At 40.3% G+C, this 17,880-nt stretch overlaps 1 protein-coding gene across 1 annotated transcript in view; it reads left to right on the top strand.

The window, feature by feature from the left end:
- KIF6 (kinesin family member 6) overlaps window positions 1-17,880 on the top strand; it is a 279,607-nt gene that overhangs the window by 37,945 nt on the left and 223,782 nt on the right. Inside the window, exon 5 of the mRNA XM_043543510.1 lies at window positions 9,104-9,213. Coding sequence (XP_043399445.1) covers window positions 9,104-9,213 — 110 coding nt within the window. The remainder of the gene's footprint in view (window positions 1-9,103; window positions 9,214-17,880) is intronic.

Below are 17,880 nucleotides of genomic sequence, written 5' to 3'. Positions count from 1 at the left end.
ACCACTTAAATATCACAGGTCCATAATCACAACTATTTAGTAAAATATTATGGGGAAACAGTTTCAAATTTCAATATCTCAGCCAGTTTAATTTTTCAAAAGCAAAGACATCCAAACCGCAATAATCCTTTTTGTATGTGTGTCTCTTCTTTAACTTTAAATATGTATGTAATACACTTATACATGCTAATATGAGTAAGAGGCTCATTTGGTGACTGAAGTCTGGCATAGAGTGGGCAGACATTATGCAAGTTTATCGGCATAGCTACACATGTATGCCACATGAACAAGTAAAGCTGTAAATAGTAAAAAGATGTGATGAAAGTTTTTGCCCATAATGCGTTTTTCTCATGATGCACTTGTATGGCATCTGTTACATATTTAACTTTTTAATAGTGTCTTTAGATCTGCTTTAAAAAGGTATCTAGACCTAAAAGACTAGTTAAAAATTGTCTATAGAATACTTTCAAAGGTAGTAAATTATACTCATAGGGCCAGTTTTGCAGATGTTCCACATGTAGCACTTCTGTTGAAGCTAGTGGAAGTTCTTTATGTGAAGAGATCATGGATTTGGTTTCAGTGTAAGACAAAAAGTGGTTAATATTAAATAATGAAAGGTTTACCCACAATTTCTCCATCTCTTCCCTGTGCCCTTAATTTGGAGTCTCCTTCTGATTCACCACTCCTACTCTACCTCTTTTTCTAACCTTACCTGTTATTCCATTTTCTAATTTTTTCCTGAGCAGAGGCTGCCCCTAATAATAATTTTCAGACAAAAACTATATTAAGATGGAGTTACATCTGAGAGCACATATTAGATAGTTAAGGTAAAATACATTACATAAATGTTAGTTATTTGGAAGCCTAGTGTTTATAAATCCAGTTAATTCAGAGTTAAGGTTAAATTTAAAAGAAATCTAGCCATGTCAAGATATTGAAATGTGGTTGGGCCACCCAAGTAACATTACCTTAGCTCTGTAGTGACAACACGAAGGGACAAAAAGAAGCAATCTAATATTTCTTTAAAAATCAGCATAATATAATCTGCAGTCACAAAAACTTAATCATATGGTTTTGCATGGTGTCACTGCAGAGTGAAGTTAAGGTTGTTTTGGTGCCCTAACTGTGCATTTCTGTTTGGATTTCTTTTGAGTTTAACCTTAACTGAATTTCCTGGGTTTATAATGTGTTGTTTAAGGATTAAATACAACATCCATATAATGTGTCAATGTAAACTATTTATATTGTTATTTATTATTTGTATTGTGGTAGCAACTAGAGTCCTCAATCTGGTAGCAGACTCCCACTCTATTAGGCTCTGTACAGCCGTAACACAAGGGCAGCCCAAACCCTGAAGAGTTTACAATCACAGTCAATGTACTCTATAAATGATATATACTTTCAGCTGTCATTTAATCTTAAAGTAGCATTTTCTGGAAATATACGTGGGTTTCTAAATTTAAAATTTCATATAGGATCACTAAACAAGAAATTCAAAGAATGTTACCAAATGATATTTTCAATGATTTTAAGATCTTAACCTTAAATAATTTTTTAAAATTTAATTTTTATGGCCAGTTTCACCAGTACGCTTGGCTACTTATGTACAAGAGAGCAGTGCATGGCAGCGACAGCATACTTGCCAATCCAGCTGGGTTTACAGCTGCTTTGTTTTTGCTAGTGTATCACAAAGAAGCTGGAGTGTATACCCTAGTTTTCCCCTGCCTCCTTCATTCCCAGCTTTCCCCTGCACATGCATGTGGACAGTTCTTGTGGACTTCTCTGTAAAAGAGTATTATTCTTCATCCTCTGATGAAGAAGAAACATTCATTTATGAAGAATAACAGGCTCATTCATCTGCCCATAATTAAAAATCTTCCATTGTAGTGTATGCACAAGATTTTAGTGAGTTTAAACAACATGGGAGGTTTGACGCATCTGCATTGTTCTGTTAAGTTCATTCAGGACAATAACAACAACAGTCTGACAGTAATGTCTACATTTTTTAAAGAAGCCATTTTAAAATTAATTTTAACTCCTAAATTATTTAAGTGATTTACTTGTAAATTCTTAGAAATACCATTCTATATTTAAAAAGTAAATGCTGTAATTTTGGAGGGACTAAATGCTGTATTTTTCATACATAGAGGTTGAGTGCTTGCTTTTAAGTGCAAAAACACTACTCAGTCTTAATTATGGAGTACAACTGGTATCTCTAATAATTCTTCCCAGTATTTAGTTCTTTTATACTACTTTTCATCCATAGATCTTAAACTGCTTTACGAAGGAGGTTAAGCACCATTATTTGCATGTTACAGATGAGGAAACACGGGCACTTATGAATTATGCAAGATACTTTTCTGGTTAATGGTGGGTTTGTGGGAAATCACTAGGTTGGAAACCTTGCAATATATTTCACTTGTGACTAAAGAAAGTTGGAAGCTTGCCTCCGTAGCCAAAGGCATTATGCCAGCTGTTTGTATTTTAGTAAGAGAAAAATTGCCAAATTTAATACTTGTTAATTTTGGTACTTTTTTTTTTAATCTTGCCTGACCTTTTATGCCATAATCAGCCTTGCATAAATTTTTACAGAGGAGTTAAAACTTGAAATGCTTATATATAGAGTAGAATGGAAATGCTGACTGATTAACTGAGGAACATGAATGATGTCAATAATGCCTGAAGCTCTTGAGTCTCCCTATGGCAGTTCTGAAGGGGGCTTCCTAATTTTTTGAGTATGGAATTCATACCTCTCTTCACAAAGCATGAATATTCAGTCTTTTTGCAGGGAACTAAGCATGTGTGGGTGGAAATAGATTCCAAGACCCTGCTAGTGGGCCAATTCCTCCAATTTGCAGGCTTGCTGTGGAGTTGCAGTGTGCTACCCCTCCAAAGCTACTATTCCAGCCTAGGATGAGTTTTGGACCGGTAACAGGGCGTAGCACAGCCCCCCTGGGTCCTGCCTCTTCTCTGCTCCAACAATCACAAAGACCTTCTGGCTCAGCAGTCCCCGGTACAGTTTATTTACACAGTGCAAACCCACCAACTCTCACCACATATTGCTGGAGGTCCCACCTTAGGGGCTTCTCTTTCTAGTAGCCAGGAGGGGAGAGCTACCCCTCTTCTTCCACTCTCTGGCTTCTCCCCTCCACCTTTGCTTCCTTCCTCTGTGCCTGTATATAGCCTCAGGCTAGTCAGACTGGCAGCTGTTGCAGCTCTGCCAATCAGGCTCAGGTTCCTCTAGTGAGCTCCTATTCTCCCTTACTTGGAGCTGGAGTGACAGAAGGCTGGCTCAGCAGTTCCTGGTCAGCACCCTGTAACACACCTCCCCCCCTTACTGAACCTCCAGGTTTGTCCTTGCCTGTTCCCTCTTCTCTCTACCGGATGGGGCAGTGCGCGGGAGTTCTCCTTCCACCTTCTAGTGAGCCTTGGGGTCTTCCTTGTGGGGTTCCTGTATCCCCCACCCACAGAAGTTACATTGTGTAAGGGGTGGATGCCCCCATAGGTCTACCGCTACCCACAGGTCCTCACACCATTTGCACCCCCATGGGTGTCCCCCCTCATTTTCCTCTTTCCCTTCTTGCAGGGTTTTGGGATTGATCTCCATCTCCCCCTAGACATGCAGGGCCTCTGGTTCCACCAGCCTGGCACACAGGGCCTATGTCCGTTCTCCTGGGGGTTGCCTTGAAGGGGGCTCCGTCGGGCCTGTCTCCTCTTATAAGGGTCCTGGGCCGGAGGCCTCTCCTTCCCTGTTTCCTTCCCCCCTCAGGCTCTGTTGTTTAAGGGTTTGTACCTCATTCTCCAGAGGAGATTGGTCTCACTCCTTACCAAGGCTTTGTGGCTTGGATGGTTCCACCCACTTCTTCAGGGGACCTCCCCTTTTCCCATGGTGGGCTTCTTCCCACCGCCTCCTGTCCCTCCTGGGAAGGGCTCCCAGTCTGTGCCCACCACCACCGGGTAAGGCAGCCCTTCGACTACCCCGACTTGTTTCCACTGAAACTTGCCCTGGACCTTGAGGGGCACCTGGGCTATAGGGCACTGTCTTTTATCCCCGTGGACACACTCAAGGTCCATCCTGGCTCCGGGAATCAGCCAGTGTGGCTTTACTAGCTGCTGCTGGATAAGCAAGCAGGCTGAGGCCGTATCTACTAAGTCCCCCCCGGGGTTCCCTCCCCACCATCACAGGTATGGTGAACAGTTTCTGCCCCTACCCCTGCCCTCCAGCGTTAGTCCAGCTGCAGAACTCGCACTCCATGTATGGGCAGTTCCCCTTGTTATGTCCTGGTTGCCCACACTGCCAACAAGTCATCGGTCAGGCCCCCGGAGGAGCCGCTCAGGCCTCTTCTGCTCCAGGCCCTTTCTCCCAGACTCTATATCCTTATAGGGCCGCCCCTCTTTCCTGGGGAAGTCGGCCTCTGCATATTCCTCAGTCAGTTTCACAGCCCCCCTCCACCGTACTTGGTTGATGCCTAACCCATACCTGTATGTTCTCAGGGAGGCTCTGTAAAAATTTTTTTAGGACCAACACATCCATTATCTCCCCCAATGTCTGGATGCTGGGTCTCAGCCAGCGGGTGGCTCAGGCCATCAACCTCTGGGCAAACTCCTGGAGCCGCAAATCCCATGTCCACCTTGCCGAACGGACCTTCTGCTGGTATTTCTCTGAAGACAGCCCCACCCAATCTAGGATGGCCTCCTGAACTGCATCGTAGTTACTGGCCTGCTCTTCGCTCAGGGCCATGTAGGCTGCTTGAGCTTCTTCAGTGTGGTAGGGAGCCAGCCTCAGGGCCCAGGTTGCCCTATCTCATCCAGCCCCCATGGCTATCTACTCGAACATGCAGAGGAACACGTGTGGGTCATCCACAGGGCCCATTTTACATAGTCCTAGGCCGGGTGCCCACGAGCCATCCCCCCGTAGGACTCACCATCCTCTGCAGGAGCTGCTGTTGGATGCTGGTCTGCTCCTGTATAAAGTCCTGCAGGTTCCTTTGCTGCTCAGCCTGCCAAGTAAGCAAGACCTGCCTCTCTACATGGTGGGCTTGCTGAAAATCTTGCATAGCCTTCTGCATTTCTTCCTGCTGCTTTACCAGCCACTGCTGGGTCTCCTCTATCTCTGGGCCACCAAACTCTTGCACTGGCTCAGGTCCTGGACAAGCCCCCACATGTAACAGGGTGTAGCAGGGCCCCTCTTGGTCCTGTCTCTGCTCTGTTCCAAAAATCACTCAGAGACCTTTTGGCTCAGCAGTCACCGGTGCAATTTATTTACACAGTGCAAACCCACCAACTCTCATCACAGATTGCTGGGGGGTCCCAGCCTTAGGGGCTTCTCTTTCTTGCAGCCAGGAGGGGAGAGCTACCCCTCTCCTTCCACTCTCTTAGCTTCTCCTCACCACCCTTGCTTGCTTGCTTCCTTCCTTCCTCTATGCCTGTATATAACCTCAGGCTAATCAGGCTGGCAGCTGTTGCGGCTCTGCCAATCAGACTCAGGTTCCTCTAGTCAGTCCAATTCACCTCCCTTACTTGGAGCTGGAGTGACAGAGGGCTTGCTCAGCAGTTCCTGGTCAGCAACCTGTCACAGGACCGATGTAACCCCATAAATGTTGATTCAGTAGCTCCTCCCCCAACTGTGCTAGCCCACTTGGGCCTGGCATAAAGTCCCACTCTGTAACAAGCAAAGAGTACAGTAGCCCTCCAAGCCTGCATGGCTGCTCAGCCTGTTCCTCCCCCTCTCACAGAGGAGGGCCATTGTGGGACTTGAGTGTTGCAGTGGGCATTGTATGGACCCTATTCATCTGGTGAATTTTTTCTCCTTAAAAAAGGAGATTAGCATCCCAACACCTGCGAGCTTCATTAGAGATGCGAAAACAGTCTAGAAAAATCTTGAGTGGCTTAAAACTTGCTTTTTCATTCTCCCATCTTAATTAAAATTATTTAGTTGGAAAAGTTGTTAATATATGGTTTAGATAAGAAATTAAAATTGTGTTCAACCAGCAAGCAACAGGTTTCTTTTCATTCTGTACTAAAGTTATTTTTAAATCAGTGACTCTTAAATAGGAATTGTTTTTGGTGACCCACAGAAGGGAAAAAAGTTTGAGAACCAAGCACTGTTGCCATGGATAAGGTATGGGATTGCGGGGAGGCCATCGAAGGATCTTATGAAGTGGTCCTTGACATCAAAAGTGTAAAAACTTCCGCTAAAAGTTAGTTTTCACTTCAGCCAAAACACAGCAAAATGATCTACTTTCCCATTGGGCAGAAACAAAATCAGTCAGGAGATAAATATTATTGTCAGGTTTCTAAGAGGTTGTGACAGAGAGTGACGTTGATAGTCACTCATTACATCTGAAAAAGAGAAAAATAAATTAAATATTCTTGGCAATTTTATATCAGTGTTCCCCAAAATAGAAATGAAATTTTGTTTACATGCTGTAATAATTCTGAACCAATATAAGTCATTCATTCTACCATTCCATCAACCATGTGAAGCAAAGCCAAGAAAATAAAAGTAAAAGTTGCATATTGTCTGTCTGCCTTCATGTGTTCTTTGTCCCTCTTTACTCCATAAGGTCCATGAGTGAATTAAACTTTATTTCTTTAATTTAGCAACTTTATGCAAATGTGGAAATGAAATATATGTGAAAATAGGTAAGTTGATCAAATAGCTTACTGTTATGTCCTGGTTATCATCTGGTCAGCCATTCCATGTTATGTTTGTACTGTATTTAGAGCTGTATCCTACCAATCCTTATTCATAAGAGTAGATTTTAGTCACATGAACACCTACATGAGTAAGAGTGTATAAGATGGAGCCCCTAGAATAACTCCTAGAGACTAGGACTTTGTCTTCCTCTGTCTGGTACTGTGCTGATTAAATAATAATGTAGGATGAAGAAATAACCATCTGATTTGTAGTATTTGCATATTTATTTCTATCAAGAGTGCATGCAGGAACATTTGATTTTTCAGACTTGTTTCTGGCACTTAAAGTAACTGGCGCTTTGTAGTATTAGCTAGCCATACATTTACGGACACTGCTCCTCTCTGCTCTCAGATTGGCCACTTTTATTTTCCTCCCTTATCTCTTCTTGTTTCTTCCTCCTTTCATCTTTGTCTCTTTCCATACCTTCCTCTTCTCTCATTTCCTCTTGTCTTTTATAGTGGGCCCTTTTTAAAGAGCTGACATGGGGGAAAATTTCCATATATTTGTGCACTAGTCAAAATTACATTTAAATATATTTAAAATATGTTATACAAATATCTTTGTTATTGTTTCTTTACTATGTTTGTGGTGAAGTGTCAACTTCCCTCTTGGTTCATGAGGTTAGACTCAGAAGTGGGGTGAAATATCATTAGAGGAAATGAAGTTTAGCAGGATTGGAGATGGTGGAGACAGAATCATAGAAGTGTAGGGCTGGAAGTGACGTTGAGAAACCATCAAGTTCAGCCCCTGCACTGAGGCAGGACCATGTAAACCTGGACCATCCCTGACAGGTGTTTGTCCAACCTGTTCTTTAAAACCTCCAGGGTTCCTGTTGAGGCCCAGAGGCATTATAAGTGTTTAGCAGTACATGGCATGTTTCTGTTAAGGTGGTTTCGTTGTAAAACAGGTATTGGTATGCAGACATCTGCAAGAGCAATTAGCTTTTCAAATAGGGATATAGTAGACTCTTTAGTGAAGGATCTCACTAATACAGGGTGAAATTCACTTCTCCCCATTCAAAGCTTGAGTAAATGGGCTTGTGTGGATCTAGGTAGTGGTTCAGGAGGAATAGGGAGGATAATGTTAATCCACTGAACCAAGTGATAAGGCATGTGGCTACAGTACTATGCAGCGAAGGCCTGCAGCTCCATGGGTTGAAAGATTTGCCGCTGTGCCTGTAGCTATGTGTTGGTTCTTCCATTAAATTCACGTAAGTGCCGGTCTAATGGTCTCTTCCCAGCATGCCCCCCAAAACCATCTATGGTGCACCAGAGGCACAGGTGCCCCTTTCATGATGGCAGGTGTTCCATCCACACACACCTAAGCTCCAATGGTGGGAGCTCAACTGACATAAAGGGTTTTTTCACATGCCCCTGGGTGAAAATGAATTACACCCATAGAAAGTGACATCTGCTTTACTGTCCGTTCTTTCCATGATGTAAATTACCTCTGTTGGGGGAGATTTATTACCTGTGTAAATTGCAATCCCAATGAACTCTGTCTCATTTTTTATTTTTTTCATCTACCCATAATGTGCCTTTTAAAACAGTTTTCCCTGAAACACTCTTCTGCCACAATCAATAAAAATCTCATCCTAGAAATATTTTATGCAGTGACAATGAAAGATTCATGTCTCAAGATAGCTTTTTAAATAAAATTAGCAAATTGGATTAGAAAACTGCCTCTGTTAGTGTGATAATGAGTGCTTTCCCAGTGATTTCATCCAATTAAATAAATTAATTCACTTTTATTTTGGAAATCGCAATTCATTATTTTGAGGTTTACATTGTTTGGCTTTGGCTTTGTGGGAGGAGAGAATTCTGTCTGCAGAGACCAGTTGGATTATTTTACATTCTGGCAATACAGAATACAGAAGGAAAGTAGGGCTACAAAGGATAGGTGACAGCATACGCAGTGTTTAGGTATTTTGGTAAAGAACATGGAAAGCAATGTGCCACTGGAGTTTCTAAAATGAAGTAAATCTTCGGTTTTTGGTTGTTTTTTTTAGGGATCATCTCTTTATCCATAATATGAGGGTATACCTCTTTATAGTAACATGTTTTTTTGTCTGAGAAGTGAAAAATGGTATGTTATACAGTTCTGTAACCAAGTTGCCACATTCTAAGTGTATGCAGACTTTTTTAGATATATGGAACCAATTAAAAAAAACAGACTGAACTTGCTTCTAATCATGGGCATAGGTCTTTTTTTTTTTTTGGGTCTTCATGCATATGGCAATGGACAGACTTGAAAGTGTCACGAATTGAAAATGTAAAACATATCCAGCAAAAGAATGAGAGAGAGGGTGAGGAGGCAGCGTGGAAGCTATAGTGATAAATTTGTCCATTTTCCCTAGGGCTCTGGCTGCTATTTATAGCCCTTTTAATTTTCTTTCCTATTCAGGACAGCAGCAAAGTGTACACAACCCATGTTTCCTACTTGGAAATCTACAATGAATGTGGTTATGATCTTTTGAACCCAAGACATGAAGCCTCCAGATTGGAAGATTTGCCGTGAGTAACAAAACTACAAAGAATCAGCAGGGATAAAAAAATCACTTTCAGATGCCCTGTTTCCTTGTTTTCCTTTGAAACTGTATGATACTGACCTCAGACTTAATTAACTCAAAATAGTTCATTTTTATCAACATTTTCAAAAGTTTCCATTATTATATTTTGTATGTGTAGACATTGTGAAAAATGGATAAGAATAATTGAAGGTGAAGGTGTACAAGACTGATATTACTGGGGGGAAAGGTTCACAGGAGCCAGTACAAGAAAAGAAAAGGAGTAATTGTTCTTCCTCGTGACAATTCATCCACTTCACCCTATGCTGTAGGAGTGACAAGGCAGATAGAATAGGGCAGCATTGCCTTGAAACTAGTATACAGAAACCTATTTCAGTTATGCGCCTTTTCCTTCAGAAGTAATTATTTTTTAAATGCAGGACCTAGTGGAATGTAATGTGATAGTAAAGGAGATAAAGGCCAAGAGGGATTCCAAAACGCAGTACAGTTTTTCAGAACAGATGATCATCAAAGTACAGTTTCTGCTGATGAAATATTTAGTGCACTATTAACATTTGCCTGAGCTGAGTAAATCATGCTATGTACAGACCCTAAACTCAGTCTAGCAAAACCCATTCAGACCTCATTCTGCAACATTTGAAGAGTAAGCAGTTTTGATAATCGGTTTCTCCCAGTATTGAAGAGCATATGGAGGCTATATGAAACACTGATTTGTGTGTGTGTGTGTAACATTGTCACAGCTCTCATATATTCTTCAGTTATGTGGTAGTGGAATGTATAGTGGTTGTGAAGGTAACCTTGAATATGGGAGTCAAGTGTAAACTAATCTACTATTGAGTTCCTGAATTTGTTCCTGCTAGCCTGAAATAATAGCTCTGAGAAGTGTGAACTGCCTCATACATCTCAGTGAAATGTTAGCTCTGATGTAGGACAACTTAGGTGCTGTCAGTAAAAATGTGTGGCATATTGAAACGTGAAGATGTGGCAACATCATAAATTCAATATAAAAATAAATTACTTGTTTTCATATTAACACACAAATAAATCTTTTTTAAATGTATGCCAAAACTGCTATAAAATTTCCAGTAGTGTACCACAGAGTCTAGAGATTTTGCTGCAGAATTTTGATTCAGCTTGTCACACCCTGCATAGGTCTTTGGACAAAGTGCACCCTGCAAAGACTAGAGTTGTTCCTCATCAGTCATATAAAATATGGACCTTTTAAAAATCCATTGCTATGACTGGATTGCCTCCATTATGAGGTAGCGTAGTCCAGAAGATAATGGAGTCAGGTGACTGATTCGATGTGTAGGTAGTCAAGTCTCTTAACGTCTCTGTGCCTCACTTTCCTCTTTTGGAAAATGGGGATAATTATGCTTACCTCTCATTGTACAAAAAGAACGAGCAGTACTAGTGGCACCTTAGAGACTAACAAATTTAGTCTCTAAGGTACCACAAGTACTCCTCGTTCTTTTTGCTGATACAAACTAACACGGCTACCACTCTGAAACCTCTCATTGTACAGTTCTTTGAGTTCTATGGCCAAAAGTACTACTGCATATTATTTATTTATTTAGACATCAGTTTCTTAAACTCTGCAGAAAAATCAGAGTCTAATTTTGAAAAGAACCTCATTCTGATGTCCATTCTTGCAGGTGTAAATATCTGTGCCTGCAATTGGTTGGGGGGTGCAAATGCTATCACATAGCTATCCAATTCCTTGAATTGCGGTCACAGTTATTTGTAGCCTAGGGTGTGCCTGGAAAAAGAGAGGTCACTATTAAAAATTGAGTTCTCAGTGTTTATTAATATAATGAATTGTACAATATCAAAACTGATTTCTATTTTGCATCTAGATTAAGATAGAGTAGAGAATCTCTTGTGGTTGGTATTAGGGTATTGTAAGAAAAAATTACAAGGAGATTTGATTGTGGAATTAAGGCTGAAATGCACTGGGATTGATAATGGAGTTGCCTGGTAAGCCATATACAGTAGTTTGTGTCAATATGAGTAATATAGAGAGAATCAAATTATTTGCTGTACAGTAACTACTTTTCAAAGATAGATTAGTAACTATTTTACTATATACATATTTATTAAACATGTTTTGTGTGTTACATTGGCCAAAAAGTAGTATTTATGCAATAGACTTGACAACACTTTTAAAGCCCTTCATTGGTTATTTTGTATCAAGAATCTTTTATTAAAAAAAAATCCTAACTGTAGACTCACCTAATGATCACATCGACATGGAAGGAGCTATTTCAAACTTATCACGAAAGTTATTCAGGCTTTCATAATTTTTAAATATATAAAAACTGTGACAAAGTTCCTCCTCTACCTTGGTGGGTCTTGTGCTTATTGGCAGATTTGCTCGCCTTGGAGCTTCACGGCAGCCCTCAGTTTGGCCGTTTTCGTGAACCCACAGTCCAGGTCAACTCCTCCTGTGTCTAACCAGGAGTTGGGAGGTTTGGGGGAACCTGGGCCCGCCCTCTACTCCGGGTTCCAGCCCAGGGCCCTGTGGAAAGCCTCCTAGAGTGCCTCCTGGAACAGCCGTGCAACAGCTACAATTCCCTGGGCTACTTCCCCATGGCCTCCTCCCAACACCTTCTTTATCCTCACCATAGGACCTTCCTCCTTGTATCTGATAATGCTTGTACTCCTCAGTCCTCCAACAGTATGCATTCTCACTCTCAGCTCCGAGTGCCTCTTGCTCTCAGCTCCTTACACGCGCACCACAAACTGAAGTGAGCTGCTTTTTAAACCCAGGTGCCCTGATTATCCTGCCTTAATTGATTCTAGCAGCTTCTTGATTGGCTGCAGGTGTTCTAATCAGCCTGTCTGTCTTAATTGTCTCCAGAAGGTTCCTGATTGTTCTGGAACCTTCCCTGTTACCTTACCCAGGGAAAAAGGACCTACTTAACCTGGGGCTAATATATCTGCCTTCTATTACTCTCCTGTAGCCATCCGGCCCGACCCTGTCACAATACTTACATTTTAAGGGCTAAAAAGGAGTATAAATTGTGCATAAATGATTTATTGCACATGGAAATGACTATTCTATATAGTTTGCCATTGCACAAGTAATTACCCCTTATATGTGTACAACTTAGATGCAATTTTTGTAAAACCTGTGATGTGTTCAGCATTTGCGACTTCTCTCACTTTCTTGGAGTTATAGTTGCTCCGCACATTTTTGGAGCCAATCAATAATAAGCAAATATTTAGGGAAGGGAAAAATCCTAGACAAACCTATTCAAGTGTGATAGAAAAAATGTATCCAATGAGGTACTTCAGAACTGAAAGGTGATGTTCATCCCGTTTCAGAAGGATCACACAGTGCCTAACACATCAGTTAAACCCTATGTAAGCCTTTGATGTGGAGTTGAGGTGTCATATAGAGCCTTGTGCAGGCTCTCTGCTCTCGGATGAAATTCACCCATGTGAGCAAGAATAAAAGAGGTGAAGAAAAATGTCATTTTGGAACAGGAAGCAAAGGATCAAATAAGCTGGTAAAATATGCCATTTGTTTTTAAAGTAGTATCAACAAAAAGATTCTTAAAGAAGAAAGTGAACCATTGTGAAACAAAGAAAGAGACTGACTTTATTCTAACAAGTCATGTATTATTCATGACGTTTTACGCCACTTTCCAGTTCAGCACAAGGAATAACCACAGAATGATGACATGCAAGATCATTCAGTTTAACATAATAAACACAAACCATGGAAAGTGCACAATTGTTTCACTGATAGTACTTGAAAAGCTAAATGTGAGGGCAGCGTCTAATGAATGTGAAGAAAATAATTCAGGTTTTGACCAAAATATATTAAAAGAAGACCTGATAGAAAGTGATAAAAGGAGATGGTAGGTACAAAATTGACTTTGCTTGATATGCTAACATGTACGTTACATCTGTCTTGATTTACCATTTCCTCTTTTGTCTACATTGAAACCTGACACTTAATGTTGTTATACAACTAAAATAATAATTGCAAACCGCCACCATCCAAAGAATTTATTGGCTGACATTTTAATCAGTGACTTAGAAAAGGTCTTAGATTCCCCCTGGTAGATGGCAAGAGTGTATATAAGATCTACTATGATAATGGTGCACTTAAAAAAAGAATTACATTCTCCAGTAGGGGAACAGATCCTCCCTCCAGCAACCCATAATCCTCCAAGGAAGGCCATGTTTGCTTAAACCATAGATCAGAATAAACTACTCTTTTAATCCCTAATTCCATAACAAGGGAAAGGCTAAAGACTAAGAACAAAAGATGTATCTGCCCAAAACCTCTGTAATGACAACTTGTCTCATCACACAACCAATGTACAGAATTTAGGCTCTAGGCTCCATTGGGGGAATCTAGAGTATTTTTTGTCTTGAAAAATATTGTTCATAATCACTGAGTTCTGGAAATTACTTCAAAAGAGTTCCCAATCCTATTTATTTCTCTACTGCCCTCCAAGGGTTTAAGGGTTCACCAGACTGCTGACACACAAGACTAAACCAAATATTATAACAAGAACTCATAGATCACTTTACAAAGGAAGCCACAGGAAAAAAAGCTACACACAGGATAAACGACATTTTTTCTTCCATCTCATTTATAATGCAAAGAAACCAACAGGCTATCTCCTGATTCTAGGCTAAACAATGTGTGTGTCAGCCATTCCCTCTTTCAGTGGTTATACAAGCTATATAATCTGGAGACTGGCTACTATCCATAGATATACAAGACCCATACTTTTACATACCAGTAATTCTTAGTACACTGAAAATTCCTGAGGTTCACAATATTAGGTCAGGCCTTTCACTAGAAAGTTCATCTGTTTGGAATGAAGAGTGCTCAATTTATGTTTTAGTTTACACCATGAATGTCTGTTACTACTGCACACGAAAGGTTAAAAGGATATCTAGGTTTGACAATCAATGTTTTTCTGGATCCTAATAGAAAGAGCCAGACAGGAAATGATATTGGGGATAAACGGTTCTGATTCATTCTTTCAAAGATTGGATTTGATATAATCCATAAAAATATTACAACTGGAACTAACCCAGACCTTGGAATGTGAAAGAGCTAATTTGAGCATAGGGTATGAAATATTCCTTACCATTCAGAAAGGATATCTTCATTGTATCTATTAACCCATCTCACCAAAATAAGGAAGGATCAGTCAGTGACACCTTTTCCGAAGCCACTACTTCAAATCACAGTATTAACTCATCGGCATCATCAAGCGAGACTCCATATGTGACCACTGAAATCACTCAACTCATCTTATTCCTGTGTTCTTTTTAGGAAAGCTTTACTTTACAGTATCGGAGTAGTGTACTAAATAAACAAGGACATATGAGTGAAGTATGAGAAGCAAAGGTGTATTAAGTCCCCGCTATTGTTTGCACTGGTTATTGACTATGTCATAAGAAAAGTGACCGCAGAAGGAAAATGAGGAATCTTATGGATGTATGATAAAGCACAATAGGGTGACATTGTTTTTGTTGATGATAATGTCCTGCTTAGTTCAATTAATTGTTTAATGGGAAAAAAGCCCAGATTTGGATTCATACAGCAAAATAAATTAGTTGTTCATCAACAAGGGGAAGATGTAATATATGGTTATCAATGTCCCCAAAGTACCCATTAAAGAGGACAAAGAAACTCTAGAAGAGGTAAACCATTTTACCTATCTAGGAAGTGGGCTCTGCAGTGATGGTAACACCATGCTATATGTCAAGCAATGAATATCGAAAGCAGCAAACAACTTTCATAAACATGTAAATATTTGGCAAAAGTAGCACGATTGGCACTGATGCAGAAATACAAATGTTTAACAACGGTATCATGTCTTTCCTCTTTTATGGAGTAGAGACATGGAAACCTACAACAGACATTGATAAGAAGATGAACTTATTCCAAAGTTAAATGCCTGCAGAAGGTCTTCATGTCCATTGGAAAGAATTTCTTGCAATATCGGAAATTCAAAGTAGAGCAAACCAGTCTAAAACATGAAATGTCCTTAAAGACAACAATGGACACATTTAGGACACACTTTAAGGATGCCACTAACTGACTGCAGTGCAGTATGTATATCCTTCCATATCCTTTGCCTGTCTCACAGTGGTGAGTTTGTAATTGTTTGTAAAGGTTTTGAGATCTTCAGCTGAAGTGTACTATATATAGTAAGTGCAAGCTATTGTTTGTTTGTTATGATTCCCATTTCTCCAATTTCATGGGTATTGAGGATGGATACTCAAAGAATGGTGGCCTCAAGTTGATTTTCATGTGTTTTCCCCAATCCCTATCACCTTTTGAATTTTACACAATTTATTGAGCTAGTACCAATGTTCCCAAAAGACACAGGTTTATAATACTAAACAAGAATATTTAGAGATACAAGCATTCAGTGTTTGGGGTTATCTTCCTTCACTGACAGCTCTGATGGTGCAAGGAAGGACTTAAGTTATTATTGTACAACTTGGCTGATCCTGTTTTACATGTCCTCCAGTCAGCTAGAAAGGAGTCTACAAATTCCATCTATTTATCCAAATGGAAAAGATTGGCTGTTATAGAGAAAACAAAAACCTTGCCTCTGCCTCCCTTCAGTCATTATGGATAACTTAACAGGACTTCTCCACTTCAGGATCAAAGTTAGGAGTTTTTCATAGAAATTTATACATTTCATTAAAATACTGGACATTTTTGAGAAACCTATCACAACAATTTTATTAAAATATTTAAAAAAATATTCTGTCACCATCTTGAAGTGTGACTGTTGTTCTGGCAGACCTAACAGAAGCCCCAGTAGATGTAGGCATCTCTCTGGAAATCCTTTTGGCCATGTCTATACTACCACGTATGTTGGCAAAACTTATGTTGCTCAGGGTATGAAAAAATGTGCCTGAGCGACATAAGTTTTGCTGGCATAAGTGGTATTGTGCACAGTGCTGTGTTGGTGGGAGAGCTTCTCCTGCTAACATAGCTGCTACTGCTCATTGGGGGTGATTTAATTATGTGGATAGGAGAGCTCTCTCCCATCGGCATAAAGCAGCTACATGGGAGAACTTACAGTGGCGCAGCTGGATCAGTACAGGTTAAAATGGTTACAGGTTAAAAAAAAAAGTCTGACAAGGATCAACAAAAGGCGAACACTGAAATAATATCTCAAGTGTGCTACATGATTCAAGCAAATCACATTGTTTCAACAAAGAGCAATGCATGACATTTATCAAGCAGTTTCAAAATATCAAAATCAATCAGACACCTCTATGGACTGTGTAACCGTGCCTTCATGGGTCACAACTGAGAATACCAAATTCAGGACAAACTGCTGAGATATAGGGCAGATACACCCCAAAACTGGAGGTTATTCTCCTATGAGTTATACCAAACCAGCAACAAAAGTAAACTTCTGTTTCATCACACTGGCTAACAAGAAGTCAGAACAGCAATTTCCTTAGGCATTCCAGTCCTTGTATCCCCACCAAAAACACTAGACTTAGAGATGAGTGGTTCTTTAAAACGAATTTAATCAAATAAAAGGTTCCTCTGATCCCAAAGGAGCAGACACACATGCAGGTCAATGTACAACTGAGATCTTACCCAATAATCATGCTGTTGCCAATCCTTTAGTATCTAAAATCTAAAGGTTTATTTATAAAAAGAAAGAAAGGTGAGAGTTAAAATTGGTTAAAGGAATTAAGTACATACAATATTTGCAAAGTTCTTGGATCAGGCTTGTAGCAGTGATGGAATAAACTGCTGGCTTAAGTCAAGTCTCTGGTTGCTTCCAAATCGTTGGAAGATCTTCAGTTCCTTGGTTAGAATGCCCCCATTAGTATAAGTTCATAGTCCAGAGGCTGGAGCAGGAAAGAGACAAAATGGAGATGTTTCCAGCGCCTTCTATAGCTTCTGCCATGTGGAGGGAAACCCATTGTTTCAAACAAAGCCCTGGGCACAGCTAGTGGAAAATTCCAAGTTACAAGATGGTGTTTGGAGTCACATGGGCAAGTCACATGTTCACGCATGATTCCGCTTAGTCACAGTAGAAGTCATTACCTATACCTCAAACAGCACGTTCACAGGAAAGTCCATTCAGGGTAGGTGGGCAACTTCCATTGTGAGTTAAATGTTCCTTGATGAGCCACTTAATTTGAATAGTCCCTTCAAGATGTGCAGGCTAAATACCTTGTGGGCATTGCCCCAGGAACAAACATTTGAAATCCAGGTATAGAGCCAATACTCATAGCTTCAAATACAAAAATGATACATGCATACAAATAGCATAATCATAACCAGCAAATGATACCCTTTTTTTAAAGACACCTTGCTTGACACGTTTTGTACAAGATTTGTTGCGATTATTTAACAGCAGTAGCAGCAATGATCTCCATGGTCATAGTTTAATCAGATAACGTCACACACTGCAGATCAGTCTGTCATTTTCTAGATTCAGACAGGGTACAATACAGGGAATTTGACGGAAGTATCTGAGGACAGAATGTAATCTGATTTTATCAGTAAAACATTGCTTTCTAAGGACAAAGTTATGCCTATGAGTCTGAGCTCTGTGTATGAGTGATGAGAGATGTGTCAGGGGTCAACTGGCAATACTCTGGGGCGTGATGCTACTGGCGAGAGTTAAAAGGG

This window comes from Chelonia mydas, chromosome 3 (genome assembly GCF_015237465.2).
Source record: "Chelonia mydas isolate rCheMyd1 chromosome 3, rCheMyd1.pri.v2, whole genome shotgun sequence".
NCBI classification, from domain to species: Eukaryota; Metazoa; Chordata; order Testudines; family Cheloniidae; genus Chelonia; species Chelonia mydas.
The sequence above is the reverse complement of the archived record's forward strand: the minus strand, read 5'-3'. Positions and strand labels throughout refer to the sequence as shown.